The 21,848-nt window shown below is 41.6% G+C and overlaps 2 protein-coding genes across 2 annotated transcripts; both read right to left on the bottom strand.

Annotated features, from left to right (window-relative positions):
* Nucleotides 1-547: 547 nt before the first annotated feature.
* LOC124141428 lies at nt 548-8,159 on the bottom strand. The gene is made up of 2 exons (XM_046509435.2): nt 7,294-8,159; nt 548-7,082 (listed from the first exon to the last, which is right to left on the bottom strand). Exon 2 carries the CDS (start codon nt 6,148-6,150, stop codon nt 1,168-1,170), a length of 4,983 nt encoding a protein of 1,660 aa, XP_046365391.2. The 5' UTR covers nt 6,151-7,082; nt 7,294-8,159; the 3' UTR covers nt 548-1,167.
* A 4,713-nt stretch (nt 8,160-12,872) lies between these two features.
* On the bottom strand, nt 12,873-13,793 carry LOC125383658 (putative GPI-anchored protein pfl2). The gene has a single exon (XM_048402355.1). It carries the CDS (start codon nt 13,791-13,793, stop codon nt 12,873-12,875), a length of 921 nt encoding a protein of 306 aa, XP_048258312.1.
* Nucleotides 13,794-21,848: the final 8,055 nt, after the last annotated feature.

Raw genomic sequence — 21,848 nt, 5'->3', positions numbered from 1 at the left:
TTAACGCCGCTTGAACAGTATTCCAGTTATATCACAGCGTGTTACCTTGACGTGGGAGGAGAGCCCAAAGTGATGCAGGTCAAACCAAGAATCATAAACGGGCGAATTATTTGGGATATGAACTAATACCAGAGTATCCTGACGTGGATATGAGACATTAATCTGTCACCTGTGCCGTTACAGATAAAGCTTAACGAATTGTGCCTTATTTCGGAATTCATTATTTCACTTTGAAGAATCAATTTATATGTATCATTGCAACAGATTCCAAAGTAAAACTATTGCTGAAGTTAACCACTCCAAATTGAATATTAGCGTATTACTACTGTATTTTGTCTCATTGTGTGGGTGACGGTTGTTACCAGTAAGGCAGAAAATGCTTACATTTTTCGCGAACTCCTGTCATTATTTATTTTCAGTTATCCATTCATGTAATTATCAGCACTATTTTGCCTTTCACGCTACATGGAATCGGTTTCGGCGGATAACCGAGACTGGTTATTCTCTGGCGTTGACGTTTATATTAAATAATGAAAACCAACAAAAATTATTGCTACATATTTACTTCATATAAGATTAAATAAATAACTTTTCCTTTAAATACAAATAAATGTTAGATAATATCATAGCCCCACTTCGAACATCTAGCATCTCATGTTTTGTACATCTGTCTATATCACAGCAAAGTGTCAGCCACGAGGGTATCACATTCCGGAAGTGACGTTGGATTAGGGTTGTCTCCCTTTGTTTTGAAAATTCTCTGCCTTGGGTCAGTGTTTCTCGCCGAAACCACACCCGGTGCAACAGTATTCCGTGAGGTTCATCACATTTTGTCCACTTGCTAATATCCCATATACATGTATACACACAAGCTACTGTAAATAGTGCCTACTTTCAATTAACGGATAGAAACCAAAAAGAATGAATAGATAAATATAACGTAATTTTAAGATACGAAAGTTAAATACTGGCACACTATAGTAAATCTCCTAATTGATACCTGTGATACATAACCTGTCACTACTATATTGTGAGTATCCACCTGTAATTGTTGCCCTGCGAGATTTGGTCACATATCGAAAAGTCTCAGAGAATTTTCAAGGGAGTTCTTTAGTCAAGCAGGCGATTTGAGCAGATTCCCAAATCCGATATTGAATCCTGCCACAGCTAGTGCTTGTCGGACAAGTCAGAATCACTGTCACGTGACTTCTTTCCCTTTGAACCATGTTTACATTTAGGAGAAGACGGTGTCTTCTCAGGTTTCTCCTTCTTCTGTTTCGACTTTGCCTTGCTTTTCTTCTTTTCCTCCATCTCGTCCTCGTTATCATGCTGTATTGACATGATTCGCTGTCTCACGTACACAAACGGCCTGGACTTCTTCGGCAGGGGAGTTTCTTTCGGAGGTTCTGGTTTGGATTGCTTCTGGCGATATTTGGCAGCAGCTGCACTTGCACCAGGGCTAGAAACTGGAGGGGGTGCGTTCTTGGCTTCAGGCTCCTTCTTCTTCTTTGAGAGAAGTCTCTGCATGAATCCCATCCCTTTTTCTTTCTTCTGAGGAGGAAGTGGCTTTGGCACTTCATCCGCCGATTCCCCTGCTGATTCCTTACTGGTCTGTCTCTTTTCGCTAAAGTCTGTCTGAGGATCTGATGACGAAATATTGGAGGGAGTCAGGGAAAGGGTGGCAGAATCTCCTGATGCAGCAGACATGTAAGAGGATGTTGATATGTCAGAACAGGAGGAAGGGGTCCTGGTCTCACAGATAGCCGGAAGCGATGGCCTCTGTTGGGGTTTGGCTGTTTTCTGGGCTTGGGAATAGAGTTCTGGTTGAGGAGAAGGCTGAGGGTCACCTTGAGATGCTTTGACTGGAATCTTACTAGGAGATGTTCCTCTATGTTGATTGTTCTGGGAAACCTTTTTCATATCCTGTAGTTTCTGTGTGGGAACAGTGGCTATTCTACCCGGGGCGGAGTTGTATCTGAGAAGAGGTAGACGGCTGGTAGGCGACTGACTCCCAAGGCGAACAGTCGAAGGACAGTCGACTGAAAACTGTCTGGGTAAACTTTGTGTCCTATAACCAACATTATCCTTGGATTTGTTTTGCCCACGCCCTTTCAAAGTAGTGATCGGCTGTGGCTTCCTCACTGGGGATCTTTCATTTCGGATGTGCTTAAGTTTATTCGGATCCTGATCCTGGTGGGGATGCTCCTTTGGTTTGAGTATAGCTTTTGTTTCCGCCAGCAGCAGCTGGAGCTGTTTCCGTCTTTCGTCCTCACTCGGTGACACTGGTGACATCTTGCCATCTTTACAACTTCCTGTACTGTCGACCATCACAGTGGGAGAACTCTGTCCTGAGGAATCAGAACCTCTGGTCCGACTGAGAAACGATTTCCCGAAAAACACGTCACCCTCACAGCCACGAAGCGTAGGGCTGTTCAGTTTCTCAGATACATTTCTAAGCTTAGATATGCACTGTGTTATTCTTCCATCAGGAGCAGCAGGGTCGGTTTCTGTAGACACGTCATGTCTCTCAGCCCTCGCTGTCATTGTGTCCTTGTCTTCAACCCTAATTTTAGGAATTATGTTTTTTTGTGAGGTAGAACCTCCAAATTTACTATCAGCAATCTGTTTGGTCTGACTAAATGTACTGGTTGCTTTGTCAGTCTTCGCAACGTAGAATGTCATGGTCCCTTTGGAGAATAAGTGTCGTATAGGGGTAGATGTCTCTTTCTCGAATGTCATTTTAGATACTGTGTTCACACCAACACTGACCGAGTGCCCGAGTGGCTCTTCGCGTCTCTTCTGGGGTGGGCTACTGTCAGGGGGCGAGGCAAGAACAAGAGTTTGAGTTCCTGCTTCAGCTATTTCAAACGAGTCAGTCCATGTTTCACTGTCCACCATCTCAACATCTTCTTCATCAGTAGTCAGATCATCGAGCATGAAGTCAAAGTGGGCTTCGGGAACAACGATAATATCATCGACATCTATCTCACTCAGCAAGCCTATATATGGTAATGATTCTGTTGAGGTTGCAGCATCTCTGCTCTCACATCTCAGTTGATTCTCAAAGTCTTCAAAGTCAGTGGATGTTGATACACATTTGTCATAGAGGGTGATGGTGGATGTTTGGGTTTCACAATCAGTCACATCAAACGTATTTGATATTATGGATAAGGCCATTGTTCCGACATCTTGAGTCAAGGGCATCTGAGGCATTGTGCAACTATCTGCGAAATGTTTCTCCTCCATAAACAGAGACTGGTGTTCACATATAGCACAGTCTATCTTACTTATATCTGTCTGAACTTCCTGAACCACTGACATCTTTTTGCCACTTAACAATTCACGGTCTGGTGTTACCTGAGTTTCCTTGCATTCCGTCTCTGGTTTGTCATAGACAAGGATCTCAGTTGTCATGGACCCTTCATCATGGAGTTTGATGATGTCTGTTGACGTCTCGGAGTCTTCAGTCTTTATCTCCACACCTGTCTGGGCGTCGGTCATCACAAGTCTCTCGGTCAGTGTCTCATTGTCAGCAACTGTGATAATGGTTTCAGTGCCATTATCCCGCATGGTCACAACCTCGGTGTAAGTTGCAGACTCCATGGTGATCACTGGGTTCGTACACACGCCCATTTCTATGGTAGCAGGACGTGGAGGGGAGACACCGGTGTTGATCATCTGAGGCTGGGGGGTGGTGGTCCACTGGTCGACAAAGTGTACGCGAGGTGTCCCCGTCTCCTTGTCACTGGTCTTCACGTCTAATGTTTCTGTACTTACACACGATGTTAGTACATGTATATCACATGTTTCGGTGGTCTTTGTCTCCCGTTCTACACACTCAGTCCCAACATTCATGTCATGGCATGGCGCTCGTTCAACACTGACACTACTTCCACGTCTCGATGACGGAAGATCAGTTACAGTCGCAACAGACTGGGTAACAGTTTTAGTATCTCCATTAAGCTCTTTAACAGGACTTGTTCTTGAATCTTTCGTATAGGGTTTTGTCTGTATCTCCTTATCATGGATCATAGTTTTCATTGTGTTGGTTGCCTTCAGTCTACTCTCAGGACTTGCCTGTGTAGTCTTATCACCCTGGTTCACTTTCCCTGTTGAGGTAGCACGGTCAGAGGTATTTACACAGGTTGTAATTGTTGCTCTCTCAGAAGTGGACAGCTTCTCTGTCCAAGTCCCCTTAGTCTCAAGGCGAACTGGTGGCATGGTGGTTTCCGTGTCCACACAGTTGACTTTCTCTGTCCATGTGACTTTACTTGCCTGCCCACTATAGTCAGTTCCTATACCAGTATCACGTCGCCGCACCCTGAGTGTTTGCGTGTTAATTGTCTTAGCATCTGGCACTGCCATTGTGAACGTGTCTTTCATAACTACCAGATCTGATGACGTTTCTTTTTCTAACATCTCTGGTATAACTCTAACAGGATATATGGTGTTCACTTCCACGTCAACTTTTTCAACTGGTGCCTGTCGATTTTGTTCCCGTTCTCGCCTCGTCGATCTCCAATCACTCGCATATCCACGAGCAGACAGGGAGCTAATAACGTCATCATCCGAGTTAATTCCTATTGAAGATATCTCTGTCTGGATCTTTCTACTACGTATGGATGTTTTGGGGGATGATATCGCCGCGTCTACTCTTCCTGATAAGCCACCAGTGGCACTTGACGGTTTGATGGCCGACCTATTACCCCTTCCTGACGCAGAGGCGCTAACATCTCGGCTAGGCTCGTCGACTGGCATGGTCTGGATGTACTGATCATACACAATCATCTTCTCCGTCTGAGTTTTCAGTGATCTCGAATCCATTATGGAAGTCATGGTCCCTTTTGTTTTGGAATCGTAGCAGTAAACATTGACACCCCTGTCCCTCATTTCCGGAATCTCGGTACACGTTTCCCGTGACGAATGCTCGACTCTATCTGTTTGAACTTCACCATCAACAACTTTCCTTGTCACGTCAGAGGACATTGTTGTGGCACTGTCAACCACTGTCCGAATCTGGTCCACTTCCGTCTGTGTTTGCTGACATTTGCTCTCCATGAAGTCGTCTTCCACACCGTTGACATCAGAGCCGTTTGACACTGAAATATACCCCAGTCTTACATCCCCCGGAACAAAATTAACCTGAGTCATCATGTCACTAGGTACACTGGGAAGATTGGGCTCCAGTAACAACGACATCTTCTGCTGAATCTCCTTCTTCAGCAACAGCATCTCAACACCTTTGTCCTTCATGATTATCTGTGTCAAGTTACATGTACTTTGCAGGTTCTCGTAATTCTCCTGCAGCCAGTTTTTGTTCTCAATGAATTGCAGTACATTGTCACCAACCAAATCGTCAATCTTTTTCAGAAGTTCTCTTTCTGTTGAACGCACTTTGGAAATGTAACTAATAGCTAGATCACGAATCCGTTCCCGGATTTCTTTTATAACACTTTCATATTTTTCAATCACTTTCAGCCTTTGTCCCGTCTCCCCCATCCTACCTTTGCACTGCTGGAGCAGTGTGTCAAGTGCCGCCTTATATTTCTCGAACCCGTCGCTGAAGCAACACACCTCGTGATCCCGGTGATCTTGAAACGTGCAGACCACACATATACATTTCTCACATGGCTCACAATAAAACCGTACAATCTCCTCTGGATGACTCTTACATTCAATATCCTTCTCACCCTCAATGTCAATTAAACTATGCTTCTGGGTAACCTTGGTTGTCATATGAAGATCCACACAATTTTTACATAATAACTTGCTACAATCCAGACATTTGGAACATGCCTCGTTCCTCCGAGGTCGGACCGTGTGACATATTTCACACGGGGGAACCTTACAACGCGTACGCTTCTGCACCACCTCGGTTAAGTTTGACACAAGGAAATTGTCTTGTAACCTCCTAACTCCGCCGCTCGGTATCTCGGTCTTCTGTCGACACAGAGGACAGGTGATGTAACGGCTGTACACACCGTACCGCGACGGTCGTGTCGAATCCGCGTCAATCTGTTTCTGTAAACACCCAGAGCAGAACGTGTGTAAACACACAAGGGTCTTCGGCTCCTTAAACGTCTCCAAACAAATCTTGCAGATCAGAAACTGATCGCTGATCTCCTTCATTAGTTTTGTGCCCGTAGCCATGGTGTGGGTGTAGCTCAAACAAGGCTGTTTATTTTAGGAAGGTTTCGTAACCCTGCTTCTAAGCCCTATCTGTTGATGATAATAGCACTTGTGCTTTACTCCCGGGGTTCCATCACAGGCGGAGTAAATCCATGCAAAATACTTTCACGATTCAATAATATCATTTGTAGGATACAAAACAAATGGTCATACCTGTTTCACAGATATACCTTCACTTTCCCCACTGTGGCTCCGATATTGAAAACAAGTGTGAATCAATTATACATTCGACACCTTCTGTTCACAGATTAGCATGAAGAGGTGTACTCACAAGCACTTTTCTCTCTTCATAAAGTGAAGATTTCCCCGCCAGTGTTTGATAGCGTGTCTCGGTATAGTAGTAGGTAGTTTTATACACGATTATTTTTACGTGTCGGGTTCCGTCGACTGCAGCAGGCAGAACAGCTGATAAGGGCTGTGAGGTCTTCAACAACTTGTAATGAATTTAACAGCTCGGCTGGAGTAGGTAACATGACATAATGTAGAAATGTTGCCGTTATCCGCACACTGCCTACAGCCTACAGCCTACAGCATACAGCATACAGCGGGGGGCCTACAGTGGGGGTTTTCAGCCACCTTTATGGTAATAACCGAGTCGGCCGAGCGAGTCCGTTAACGCTCACTTCCGAGTGCTGTGCTAGCATTGTTCGTATCACCTTCACAAGCAGCATCGAACATCTGGAAACGTTCTTCTGCTCGGTCGAGCTGGTATGGAAAGGCAATCCACAGAAATCAAAATCTCTCCATGTTAGTCGAATTATACCTCGTGAGAAAGTTCCTCTTGCTAATTATCCTGCATGGCATGCTACTGAGCATTCAATACTGCATGGTTGTAATCACTAGCTCTCGCTCACTCGGAGACCTTGAGATCCTGCCATCGTGGTTTCGCTGATCTGTGAAAGAGATAACCCGTGTTTTAGTTATTTAAAGAAATAATACCGTCTTCAGCTTCTACTCTGATTTGTGAGTATTTTCAATATCTAATTTCATAACGGTGAAGAGAATTATCAATGCGACTTAGATTAAGCGGCGGTGATAACATCAATGTAAACATACGATGGATAATGCAAAGGTACAAAACACCTGTGAAAACATTATATTTACCTGACACACAATCGCACCACCGGCGTTTTTGCAATCAATACATACAGCCGTTGGTAACAGAGTACTAGTTGGTGCGTTATATTACAGCAAATCAGCAGATACATCCAATAAATCCAATTCGCGTTGTCATTATCTTGGAAATACCCTTCCCCTTGGCACACCAGGTCCTTGAATATCGTGCTCCAATGGCAATACAGCCTTCAAAAGCCTTCACGTCCAGTCTTTTAATACCTGTAGCGTCCACTAAGTCAATAGTTGGCCGAAATGTGTACTCAGCCACGTTACTGAGTGACCAGGCTTAACGGACTAGAGGGACACGTAACAACCTGCACTGACCAGCTAACACTGTCTGCATCCTGGGTCGGCACGATAGGCACAGGAATGTTAGAACTTCTCACGGAAACAGAAGCTTGGTTGTGTTCTCGCTGGCTACAGATAGTGGTACTTGTGTTCTGGAACCCCTCACGCCGGCTTCATGATATATTAATCTCCCTTCCTCTCCTCATATTTCCGTATCAGCTTTTTTGCAAACGCTGAGGAGTCTTTTTATGCGTTGTCACTTTGTAATCCATTTATAAGATAGTCCATTGTAGTCAGCGGCCGATTCCGGGAAATTCATGAATGATAAATGGCACAAGGGATATCCTAGGATCTACATTATCCCCCGCGTGAACGAACCACCGTCTTCCTGCGTCGGGGTTTGGCCCGTGTGTGTCTGTATGCATCCGAATCGGCACCTTTCCATTGATAAACCACTCCGATCGCTGTCAGAGTCAACATCCCATCTCCACGTGCTGTGACGTCATTCTCTCGCGCGTTCTCACAGACGCTCCCTTGCTCCCTTGGCCCCCGTCGTGGTATGCTGTATGCTGTAGAAAACCTTAGCCGTGCAGACTGTTGACTAGATAGGCACCATCCCCGAGGCTTCAAAAATGACACATGCACGTTCATGACACAAAAAGAAAGCATCGCGTTTCTTTTTATTCTTAAGGGCGCCTCGCTTGGTGGATATTCAAGTGCGCGCAACCTTTCGTATAAAGAACAAAAAAATGTTTGTTTTATTTTAACGCTTGTAGTTTTAAGTTGTAAATAACTTGTAGAGCTCGGCTGTTATCGGCTCCCGTGACGGGTTTGTGATATGTCATCGCTGGATTCCCAGTAACCTTCGCAACGAGAATCACCAGACCTGGCTTACTGACGCTTGTCTATCGGGAACTAACCTACATAATCAAATTGTACACAAACAGATTGAAGATTGCAGACATGTAGATTTGGCAGTGCTGAGTTAAAGACAGAGTCATGATTATGGTGAAGGTCCTTGGTTGTTTGGTTTAACCGATTTCTTTTTTACTTAATGTGTTCAACTGTGGGACAACATAAACAGTTCTCCTAACGTAAACGGCGTGTAATCACAGGATAATTTTTTAAAGTAATATCAAAAGTAATTTGGGAAAGGAATTTAATCTAGATATAATGCGTGGTATATGGCGTGTTGCTCCAATTGTTATGCATTGGGCAAACACGCCATTATACGTCAAGCAGCGTCGTCATAAATTTACGTATGTCTGCATTTTGTGTTGCATTTTGTTAAAACAAGAAGTTATCTCTGGTACACAGTGTCCTCGTATACGTGATATATCTTATGCAGTGTAAGATACTGTCTCTGCCGCGGTCATGTTCACGTATTTGTGACGTACGTACGTATATCATTTGGATACGTATGGTTATACGCATCAATGTGCATATGTCATTACACCTCGCATATATACTACTCAAAGAAATTAAAGAACACCCGATTAGTTCATAATACTATGGTATTTCTGGCATGACAGATTAACTCGAGTAATATGAAAGAATCGGGTGTTCGCATTAACTATGACATATGACAGATTAATTAGAGTAATATGAAAGAATCGGATGTTCACATTAACTATGGCATATGACAGATTAATCAGAGTAATATGAAAGAATCGGGTGTTTACATTAACTATGGCATATGACAGATTAACTCGAGTAATATGAAAGAATCAGATGTCTTTAACTTCTTTTGAGTAGTTTATATTTTTTCAATATGAAACTGAAAAAGCATGGGTAGCGACATTGTGTAAGTGCTACGATAGTGTTTGCAACTGAGGATAGAAATTATTAACATATGTTATATACACTGCTCAGGATTAGGATGGTGGCGCGAAAATAAATAATAACTATGCTACGACTTTCATAATTCACTATTTTAATATTCTTTTCAAAATGTGAAAATAACCTCACTCACTCACTCTGCGGTCTAATATGTTATCAGATATAATCGTGACACACCATCGACTGATTGTGTGAACACCCACCCAGGCTGTCGGTTTTGATTGGTACGGGTACTGGTAATGGCTGATAGCCCTCTTCCCTTGGGGGTCCTCCAATCAAAAACTGTCTGCACTAACCAGACATACTGACCATCCAATTCTCGTTACCGTCGTCTCATGTCAAACGTTGTACAAGAGTTTATGTTCCTGGGAACACCAACGGTGTAGTATCCTGAGTCTGTATCCTTGGCTTTACCCACAGCAGAGCACTGTGTCCATCCAACAATACATAGAACACGTTATACATCGAACACGATACACAACACAGTACACAAAATACAACATATACAATATACAATACAAAGGATACAATAAACAGCACACAGTGCATATAACATTATGCATGGAACACAATTCATACAACACAACACATAGAACACAATGCATAGAACACAATTTACGGACACAATACATAGAACACTATGCACAGAACACACTGCATGGAACACAATACATACAACACAACACACGGAACACAATGCATAGAACACAATGTACGAACACAATACATACAACACAACACATAGAACACAATGCATAGAACACAATGCATAGAACACAATACATACAACACAACACATGGAACACAATGCATAGAACACAATGTACGAACACAATACATACAGCACAACACATAGAACACAATACATAGAACACAATGCATAGGACACAATACATAGAACACAATGCATAGAACACAACACACAGAACACAATGCATGGAACACAATACATACAACACAACACATGGAACACAATGCATAGAACACAATGTACGAACACAATGCATAGAACACAATGCATAGAACACAACACATAGAACACAATTTACGAACACAATACATACAACACAACACATGGAACACAATTTACGAACACAATACATAGAACACAACACATAGAACACAATGCATAGAACACAATGCATAGAACACAATGCATTGAACACAATACATAGAACACTATGCACAGAACACAATGCATAGAACACAATGCATTGAACACAATGCATAGAACACAATACATAGAACACAATGCACAGAACACAATGCATAGAACACAATACATAGAACACAATGCATAGAATATTATACATGGAACACAATACATAGCACACAATACACAGAACACAATGCATAGCACACAATGAATGAAACACAAAACACAAGAGGCAACATCGAACACAATACACAGCACACGATACACAATACATAGAACACAATACATGGAACACAATGTATCGACACAATACATAGAACACTATGCATAGAACACAATGTATGGACACTATGCATAGAACACAATGCATGGAACACAATGTATGGACACTATGCATAGAACACAATGCATAGAACACAATGCATAGAACACAATACATAGAACACTATGCACAGAACACAATGCATAGAACACAATACATAGAACACAATTTACGAACACAATACATAGAACACAACACATAGAACACAATGCATTGAACACAATGCACAGAACACAATACATAGAACACTATGCACAGAACACAATGCATAGAACACAATACATAGAACACAATGCATAGAACACTATACATAGAACACAATACATAGAACACAATGTATGGACACAATACATAGAACACAATACATACAACACAATGTATTGACACAATACATAGAACACAATACATAGAACACAATACATAGAACACAATGCATAGAACACAATGCATAGAACACAATACATAGAACACTATGCACAGAACACAATGCATAGAACACAATACATAGAACACAATTTACTAACACAATACATAGAACACAACACATAGAACACAATGCATTGAACACAATGCATAGAACACAATACATAGAACACTATGCACAGAACACAATGCATAGAACACAACACATAGAACACAATTTACGAACACAATACATAGAACACAACACATAGAACACAATGCATTGAACACAATGCATAGAACACAACACATAAAACACTATGCACAGAACACAATGCATAGAACACAATGCATAGAACACTATACATAGAATACAATGCATAGAACACAATGTATGGACACAATACATAGAACACAATGTATGGACACAATAAATAGAACACAATGTATGGACACAATACATAGAACACAATGTATGGACACTATGCATAGAACACAATGGAGAGAAAACACAACACACAATCAATATACAAATACTACAGTAAAGTAGACTTGCCAAGTAATATAGACTTGCATGGGCTGTATTGGATATATTTGTACTAGGTCTGTTAGACAGACTAACACAAATACACAACACACAGAGCAGACCGAAATACACAGCAACAATCACCAACATCTCGGACATAAGACTCCCCCAACAGAGCGTGTCCGCCAAACACTCTTCAACACACTGACCGTCACTCTCGACAATACTGCCATAGTCATGTGGCTGACGACCACTGTGATAACTGCTTCTGACAATCGCCCCACCACTTCGTCTTGTAAGCCCGTCTTCCGGCATGTCTGGAGAAAAGCACAAATTCTTCTTACGTCGGGCAAATTACCCAATTAGTCGCGTAAATCTACAAGGGTTGGCCATACCGTCCCCCGCTGTACTATTATAGGGGAAAGATAAGTCCCGCACGTCCAAAGATGCTGATGAGATTCTTTCATCGTCTCAGCTTATTAAATTTGTGTTCTGGAATATATAGCTCTGTCTGGCTGTGTACAGACCTACATGTATCTCCGCCTGAAATCGGCAATTATTTATCTGGAATAAAACAGAAAACAGACCTCTTTTGTGAAAGAAACGTATTTTTGAATCCATTACTTTCAGGTGGAAAGTCAGTCAAGTGGTCAATACGTTACAGTATATCGTCACATGCATGTATAATACCTCTGTCTGCATTAGTATTTAGTGACATTTAGTCATTTACTGTATAGTGTTTTGTTTGTTCGTAGTTTGACGCCGCACTCAGCAATATTCCAGCTATATGACGGTGGTCTGTAAATAATCGAATCTGGACCAGACAATCCGTTGATTGACATCAAGAGCACCGATCTACGCAATTGGGATACGATGACATGCATCAACCACGTCATCGAGCCTGACCATCCAATCCCGTTAGTCGCCTCTTACGACAAGCCTAGTCGGTCGCCTTTTACAGCAAGCATGGGTTGCTGAAGAACTATTCCAAGCCGGATCTTCACGGGTCTCATAGCATTGTGAAACATTGTCACTCAGGTGAAGCAAGAAGAATACATTGTAGTGTTTCTAGATGTAGGCATAGCAACATCGGTTGCAGTAATGGTAGTGTTGCTGGTTGTAGCACTGGCGGCGGTTGTTGCAGTAGCGTTGCTGGTTGTAGCACTGGTGGCGGTTGTTGCATTAATGTTGCTGGTTGTAGCACTGGTGGCGGTTGTTGCATTAATGTTGCTGGTTGTAGCACTGGCGGTGGTTGTTGCAGTAGTGTTGCTGGTTGTAGCACTGGTGGCGGTTGTTGTAGTAGTGTTGCTGGTTGTAGCACTGGCGGCGGTTGTTGCAGTAGCGTTGCTGGTTGTAGCACTGGTGGCGGTTGTTGCATTAATGTTGCTGGTTGTAGCACTGGTGGCGGTTGTTGCATTAATGTTGCTGGTTGTAGCACTGGCGGCGGTTGTTGCAGTAGCGTTGCTGGTTGTAGCACTGGTGGCGGTTGTTGCATTAATGTTGCTGGTTGTAGCACTGGTGGCGGTTGTAGCATTAATGTTGCTGGTTGTAGCACTGGCGGTGGTTGTTGCATTAATGTTGCTGGTTGTAGCACTGGCGGTGGTTGTTGCAGTAGTGTTGCTGGTTGTAGCACTGGTGGCGGTTGTTGTAGTAGTGTTGCTGGTTGTAGCACTGGTGGCGGTTGTTGTTGTAGTGTTTCTGGTTGTAGCTCTGGTGGCGGTTGTTGCAGTAGTTTTGCTGGTTGTAGCACTGGTGGCGGTTGTTGCATTTATGTTTCTGCTTGTAGCAGTGGCGGTGGTTGTTGCATTAATGTTTCTGCTTGTAGCAGTGGCGGTGGTTGTTGCTGTGGTGTTGCTGGTTGTAGCAGTGGCGGTGGTTGTTGCTGTGGTGTTGCTGGTTGTAGCACTGGTGGTTGTTGCTGTGGTGTTGCTGGTTGTAGGTGATGTATCGGTCATTGCAGCTATAGAAGTGTCAGGGTCGGAGTATAGAGCGCTGGTTATGACCTCAACATACAAGCTAATTTCTATCATGTAATTTTTCGTATTCATGGCGTCATATTTTCCGTGAGCGTTAGAGACGCAATAGTTTGTTTCCTAAAATGCTTTCAGCGAATGCGAAAACCTTGAATTACCTTCAATGATATTTTTTTTTATTGATGTAAACCAGCATTGACACTGCTCGAGAATGTATGTATGTATGTACATCAGACAATTGTGTGTTTGTGATTCCAACATCCAACTGTCAACAACGCTAGCAGGTGTCTGGGTGTAATTGCCTGTACATCATGACACAGCTGGATCCTGTTTTATGACATGTTTCTCAAACAGAAATGTGCCTGTCATGCATAGATATGTCTCTCGCTAGGTTTCATGGGTACGCTTTTCATCACAAACATATCATCATAGATTTCTATGCGATTATGTTTACGACCATAAAAACAAGAAACTTGTATTGTTACATTACATGACTGACTATGCCATGTGAAGTATGTTCAATACAAAGGTACAAAACAACGGCGTGACTAAACCAACGTAAACTGTAGGTAACACTTTCAGGCAGAATCTAACCACTGTTTATGCATTACACCCAGCACACTGATCTGGTGATCAAAATGATGGTTAAAGGGTCAGGCCAATCGACATTTTATCTAAGACATTCAAAACCTTCTTGTTTGTCTGTTATATCCAACTGGATGATGTAATTCAATCTAGCCATGTTATTAAATGCTTGTCACAGTTTAACCCGTCGTAATTACTACATCGTGTAGACATGACAAGGTTTATTATGGATAACTTCTCTATTATAGTGTACAAACACAACGTTTCAACGTTACGTCTTGCCGATTCGTCAGGTTTCACTTGTAGAAGGTCAAGAAAAAGCAATGAAACGTTGTGTATGTACAACGAAGAAGTTGTTATCTATAATAGACCTTGTCCTGTGTACATCCAATACACAATACTGTATGACAAGAGGGATGACTTCAACTTTCCAATAATCAACTTTTCCTCTATGGCGAGCAATATTCAAGCAGCTCCAGCCTTTGGTGTCTACATTTCACAACTTTTGAGTTACAACCGAGCGCTTTCAACGAAGATTTCAAAGAGCGTCCTGCGACATTTGCTCAAAAGTTGTTTGATCAAGGTCACAACATTCAAGGCTTCAGAAAAGCTTTCAAAAAGTGTTATGGTAGACATGTGGAGGACATTTCAAAATTTGACGCATCAGAGACAAAAATGATGCAATTTCCTTTTTTGACTTGTACCATATTTTCACATAGCTTGTCAGGTGAACAACTGACTTGCTTTTGCATGTGTTTGTGACGGGTGCCACCGGTGCGTCAGGGTACGCTCACCTCTTCGCGAACACCTGGTATCATCACTATTTGATGGTGATTCATTGGTCATGTTTATTAAATGGTCGGAATGAAACAATCGACTCTGCTTTTGGCAGGAATTTCCTATTGAATGTATGGAAAAGGTTTTGTCCCTTTTCCAGTTGTAACACGATATTTCACAAAAAGCAGGGAAATATTTTGTATTTTATAAATTTTATGAAATATATTTGTACCATTTCTAAATCTATTTCTTTTGTGGACGCAACTGGGTTTTTTCATATAATGGTAGAGACACCCTTGCAAAATGTATTCTGAACATGTGCTACATGAAGTTGTAGGTTCGCAGTCGTGTTAAGAAGATCCACACCAACATAGTTTTACTGTCTGGCTTACTATTTAACATGACATGACAACACAATGTTTAGTCATGTGTCATATCATGTCACGTCTTTGTCATGTCATGTCACATCAGGGATTGATGATAACGAAGCGTTTATAAACGTTGAACTTAAAAAACTATCAAATTCTTGCGAATAGTTAAAAAATAATCGTCTTTGGCTAACAATTCACTATTTTCTAGACATACAGAAACCATTTTTTTAATTTAAAACCCGTACCAAACATATCTTTTTACTATTTTCCGAAACAGCATTTCTTCTTACTACCTATAGTGGTTACTTAAAACAAACGATTTGTCTTACCTGTTGACGTAGGGAGAAATACTCTTGAATTCAAATTAAAATAATCTATCTAGCTGACTAAAAAGAACGTGCACAACCTTGTTGAAATGTTATCGTACCTTACGTAATGCTAATGTTATCAACCACTGGCTTTCCTGACTCAGATAGTATATCGTGATATACTGGAAGTGTTAATGACAACGGTGTAAAATAACCGTCACTCAACAATTGTACCACTACCAAAATACGTATATCAACATTAAATGACGTTTCTTCTTTGAGAGGCATTTAAAAGGTGGGCTATATTAGTATACTTAGTAAGGATAAGATATATGGATGAACAACGTCTTTATTACGGAACGTTGCTCCTAATTACGATAAAGAAGGTGTTCATTCATATATCTTATCCTTGCTTATTAAATGATGTTCATTAAAACATATCGGAAGCATGAAGTCCAAACACACATACCACTGATCGGAAATAGATAAGCTTATAGATACCACATAATCAGCTAGATACTTAATATGTAATAAACATATGCAATAAGGCTTATTCAAATAAACATTCCAAATATCACTTAAAAATTCAATTTGTGTTTTCCTCCCATGTCTACAGACGCAGAGATTTAATAGAAGTGCTGCTAGTTGGAACTTGTTATCAGCTTCTTAACATATTTGCACTCTTTCGTGTCCGAAAAACACTTAAAATAATAAAATTGAGAGGGGGTTAAGTCTTGGGAAAATAACGCCTAGGGTTATCCCGTCTCTCTCAGACAAAGATGGCCACTAAATGGTATACCGAGAGTTGGGGAATTTTAAATAATTAGCACGTCTTTAGCAATACTTTGACTTCTTGTTGCCATTAGGAGATATTACTTACTTAAGCCCTGGTGTATCCAATTGCCAGGCAGTGTAAACAGAGAATAGTTCAGCATGTTGAATGTTACACCGCAGGAAGTCATTCACATCAGGAAAAGACACGTGTGGAATATTAACAATGGTTGTAAGTTTGGTTGGTTGGTTGGTTGGTTGGTTTGGTTGGTTGGTTGGTTGGTTGGTTGGTTGGTTGAGTGAGTGAGTGAGTGAGTGAGTGAGTGAGTGAGTGAGTGAGTGAGTGAGTGAGTGAGTGGGTGAGTGAGTGAGTGAGCGAGCTTTGGACTTGAACTATCATAAAGTACAAAGCTATGGTCAAAATACAAAATACATCATGACGTTATTACGTGTGACGGACACAAAACATTTGATGAAAAATCTCCCCCAAACAATTTCTTATTCATTATTTTATAAAATCATATATAAGTCACGCCTTTGAAATTAATATTTTTATAAGTGCGAAACGTGAAAAAAAAGAGATAAAATAAAATGAACTGAATAATTTCAACAATATCAGAACAATCTTTGGTTCAATACGGTATGAACAAATTAGTTATTTTCTTGTAACAAGTGAAACTACATTCCTCCAGTTGTTGAACTGCTTGTGTAAATACATGTAATGTATGGCAGCTGGGTTCTGTCATGGCTGGTCGGTGTTTAAATGTATGTGTTTGTTGTCTGTTCTTCAGAATCTATTGATTTGCACTTTCCAACATCGTATATGAGTCGGAACGAATCCGTTCAGCAGCGGGGAGCTGATTACAATCGACAAATCGTGTTTGTAGTCCATGTAAAATTCAGCTCATACGATTATGTTGTGAAACAAGTACTGACTGATTCGTATTATATTGATAATCAATATCACTTTGAAGCAGTTGTGATACTTAGTGTAGAAAGTACAACTAGCGCTACGACTTATGTTGCTGTATACTATAAATACTTCTGCGTCTATAGCACTAAACTACTGCTACTACTAATACTACTGCTACTACTACTACTACTACTGCTACTACTACTACTGCTACTTCTAATTCGACTACTACTACTGCTTCTGCTACTACTACCACTACTAATACTACTACACATGCTACTATTAATAATGCTACTACTACAACTACTAATGCTACTACTACTATTACTGCTGCTGCTGCTGCTACTACTACAAATGCTACTGCTTCTACTGCTCCTACTTATACTACGACTGCTACAACTAATGCTACTACTACTACTACTGCTACTACATCTACTACTTGCACTACGCCTTGTACACCCACTACTACCTCCACTACCGTCATCACTACCTCGACCATGTCTAGTACCACCACTACTACAAGCTCTACCACAAGTAGTATTTTACTACAATCCGAGCGGGGATGAAACTTGATGGTGGTGTGTCGTTAAAATAGTTAAAGAATAAGAAATAAGCATGATTAAAATGAAGTGTACTAATCGTTCCTATAAAATTGTATTAAACAAAAAAACTAACCAGATTTAACCACCGCTTAACTAACACTATGGACAACGGGTGCCGGCCACTGATGTGATCTCATACACATGATACAGGAACAGATAGACATGCGAGTTTAACACATCCGTGGTTGGTAATCACAGCAATTACTGTCACTGTCAGTGAGGGGGCTACACGTGGACGAGGCATTACATCTGTGGGTTCAAGGATGCTTACATAGACTTGACTAAGTCTCTAAGGAACTTAAATCTAATACATATTAACAGTTAAAGTTTTAAAAATATAACAGTACTGTTCTAAAACATTACATGTTAATTCTTTTTATTATATATATTAATAAAAATCTAACGTTAATAATACTTTTAATTAACAATTACATTTATTAAATTATTAGTTATTTTTGTTTTTAAAATATCATTAAGTACAAAGATAAGGTCAATACGTGTGACGGATCCCAAGATGAAAACTCTTCCCCCAAGTTTCAAATTTATTACTTTAGAAAATCATATGTTGTCACTCCTTTGAAATTATATATTTATAATTCCGAAAGGTGAATAAAAGAGATAAAAGGAATTGTTGTGACTATTTTATTTCTTTTAAAAGACCCATCTAGACTTGCTCAATAACAGACTCAATAACCTGGAAAGTGACACGGCCTTTAGGGCTCATTCTGACTGTACTGTCCACTATGACCGAGCAGGCAGCAATGTGCCTTAACATTATAATAAAATGATTACCTGCATTTATATATTTCTGTTTTTGTTCTGGCGTAAAGGTACTTGGAGAGAGTGAAAAGGGGGTTGATGTGTCCATTTAAAAAAGCAGCCTAGAGTGTTTTGCATATATAATATTCCAGTCAGTGGGCAAATTTAAACAAGTGGTGGACTGCATGAGCATCGATCCACGTCTTCAGGACACGACACAAGGTCGGATATTGTGACTACACGACCCTCATTTTAGCCGAAGAATGCACGTGCAAAATGTGCGGTTGGGCTTGATGTATTTACAGGCTAAATTGACCGGTCTAAGCGCAGGCCTATAGAATGTTGGTGACGAAGCTTCAGCTTCTGATTTTGAAGGACGAGTTATGACATGGTCTTTCTTTGTGCCATCGTCAACACGTCATAGTTATGTATACACTGCGTTCGTTCGTTTGTTGTTTAACGCCGCACAATATTCCAGCTATATGACGGCAGTCTGTAAATAATCGGGTCTGGACCAGACAATCCCGTGATTGACATCAAGAGCATCGATCCACGCAATTGGGATACGATGACATGCATCAACCAAGTCAGCGAGACTGACCACCCGATCCCGTTAGTCGCCTCCTACGACAAGCATGGGTTGCTGAAGAACAATTCTAACCAGGATCTTCACGGGTCGCGATCGTTTGTAGTGCATACGAGGCCGTGAAGTATTTACGATGCTTTTCTCCACCTAATATTGGCAAAATGATTCAAGTCTTATTCGTTTACCACTTTGGTGAAACCCGCTTTTAAGGTGCTAATAAACCTAAAAGTATAATCATAGCGAATCTGATTCGAACCACGAACGCAGGCAGAGTTGCGTCCCTTGGGTACGCCAGAAACCTATGATCGTGGGTTCGAATCCCGATTATGTTTCTAGGTTTGTCAGCACCATACCCGTGCTCGTGGGTTTCACCGAAGTGGTAAACGTCCGAGACCTGCATCACTTCGGGCTTTCCTCCCACATTAAGCTGACACGCCGTGATATATCTGGAATACTGTTAAAAGCAGCGTTAAACCCAACTCACTCACGCACTCACTCATAAAGTAAGGAACCCCATATGATGAAACTGTATTGCAACATGATAACAATGGTATGTGTATTAGACTAAGTGTTATATATTTGTGCCCGAAGGCCTACTTCAAAGCACCAGGTGACACTCGATGTCTGAGAGGTATATAAGTATGCTCGCCTTTCGCCGTGACTATCTCTCCATCTACATATCTCCACGAATACCCCCGCGCTATCACCTCCCCGGAGCAGGTGGTCACCAGTGCTGGGGAAAGGTCAGAATACAAGCACCATACAAGCCGTGTAATAGTGTTAACCTGATACTGACCGCTGTCGGGGTTGGTGGGAGTGTATGTGTTGTACTTAGCTGTTAGCACTCATCCGACTGTCGGATCAGACTCGTTGACCACCATGTTGGTGAGAAGACGAAAGCACGGAAAGAAAGCACGAAGGACGGACCTTTGTTCATTAAACCTGTCTTCACGAAATATTGTCTCTACAAAGTAGACACAATTTATGGATAACAACTTCTTTAATACCGTAAAGGCCTTTACACTATAAAAGAAGTTGCTATCCATAGGCTGTGTCCACTTTGTCATCCGTCAACTTCTAAGTAGTGCCTATCAAACATTTCAATATTGTCTTTGTTGTTTAACACACTATTATCAAGTGTAGAATTGACAAGTTTCCGATTGTTGATCCCGTTAGTCGCCTTATTACAAGCATGGTTTGCTGAAGACCTATTCTAACCCGGATCTTCACGGGTTCAATTGACGTAATCTTCAGCCCAATCCAAACTTACTTGCCTGTGATATCGGGTCAATGGAAAACGAATGCATGCCCTCAGTGACCGGTTACCAACATCACGGGAAAAATAGAAACGTTAACTCTACTGGCGTTCCGCAGGTCTTTTCTGAGTAGAGTGGCAGTCACGAAGCGATGGCGTATTGTGGCAATCAGAAGAAACCTTCTCTTTGGGTAGTGGAACGCTGTCGTTCACCTGCTTGACGCTGGGTAATTGATCAACACGTCTGGTATCGATTCCATGCCCTGCTGATCACACTTAAGCTGACCCCAAAGACGTTTGAATGTTGACCCAGTTTCAAGCATGCCTATGCATTTGTCAAATTCTTCCGTCATCAAATAACGTCTTTGACATTGTAGGGGCGTAAGTGCATTGAGTTGTTGCAGTCATTAGTAGCAAATGTTGTGCTCTCTGATAAAGTTGGTTGGTTGGTTTGTTGTTTAACGCCGCACCTGCAATAATCCAGCTATATGACGGCGGTCTGTAAATAATCGAATCTGGACCAGACAATCCACTGATTAATATCATGAGCATCGATCCACGCAATTGGGATCGATGACATGCATCAACCAAGTCAGCGAGCCTGACCACCCGATCCCGTTAGTCGCCTTTTACAACAAGCATAGTCAACTTTTACGGCAAGCATGGGTTGCTGAAGACCTATTCTACCCCGGAATCTTCACGGGTCTCTCTGATAAAGATGTGCAACGATTCTGTCACGATTCATCCAAACCCACGTCTTCTAGCACCTGGTGCACATTATGCCCAGCACTGCATGCCTCTGTCCGTTCATCATGACAGTGAGGCCCTGCAGGGGTTACCCAATCATTGTGCGCCAGGATATTTCAATCTTTATTTGTTGGAGGCTGTTTTTGATATCATCAAAACATTAACCTTAGCAAACTTTGAGTAGTATATACTAACTCGCTTGTTGGAATCCCTTGGAGGTTCACACAACGGTTGAGTGTGGTGGGTCGAGGCTTTCTCAGAACACGTGAGTGTGTTCCACTCTCCGTCCGATCAATTGGACGCGGCAGTTGGGATAATTGCCGTTTGATGCAGGTGTTGTCTGTAGCGGCAAACGCCGCGGTG

This window comes from Haliotis rufescens, unplaced genomic scaffold (genome assembly GCF_023055435.1).
Source record: "Haliotis rufescens isolate VD_foot unplaced genomic scaffold, xgHalRufe1.0.p SCAF_26, whole genome shotgun sequence".
In the NCBI taxonomy this organism is placed as follows: domain Eukaryota; kingdom Metazoa; phylum Mollusca; class Gastropoda; order Lepetellida; family Haliotidae; genus Haliotis; species Haliotis rufescens.
This window is presented reverse-complemented; position numbering and strand designations above follow the sequence as displayed.

Bases quoted from the DNA above. Each gene is read 5' to 3' on its own strand.
- LOC124141428 (XM_046509435.2), bottom strand. From the start codon at position 6,150: ATGGCTACGGGCACAAAACTAATGAAGGAGATCAGCGATCAGTTTCTG.
- LOC125383658 (XM_048402355.1), bottom strand. From the start codon at position 13,793: ATGACCGATACATCACCTACAACCAGCAACACCACAGCAACAACCACC.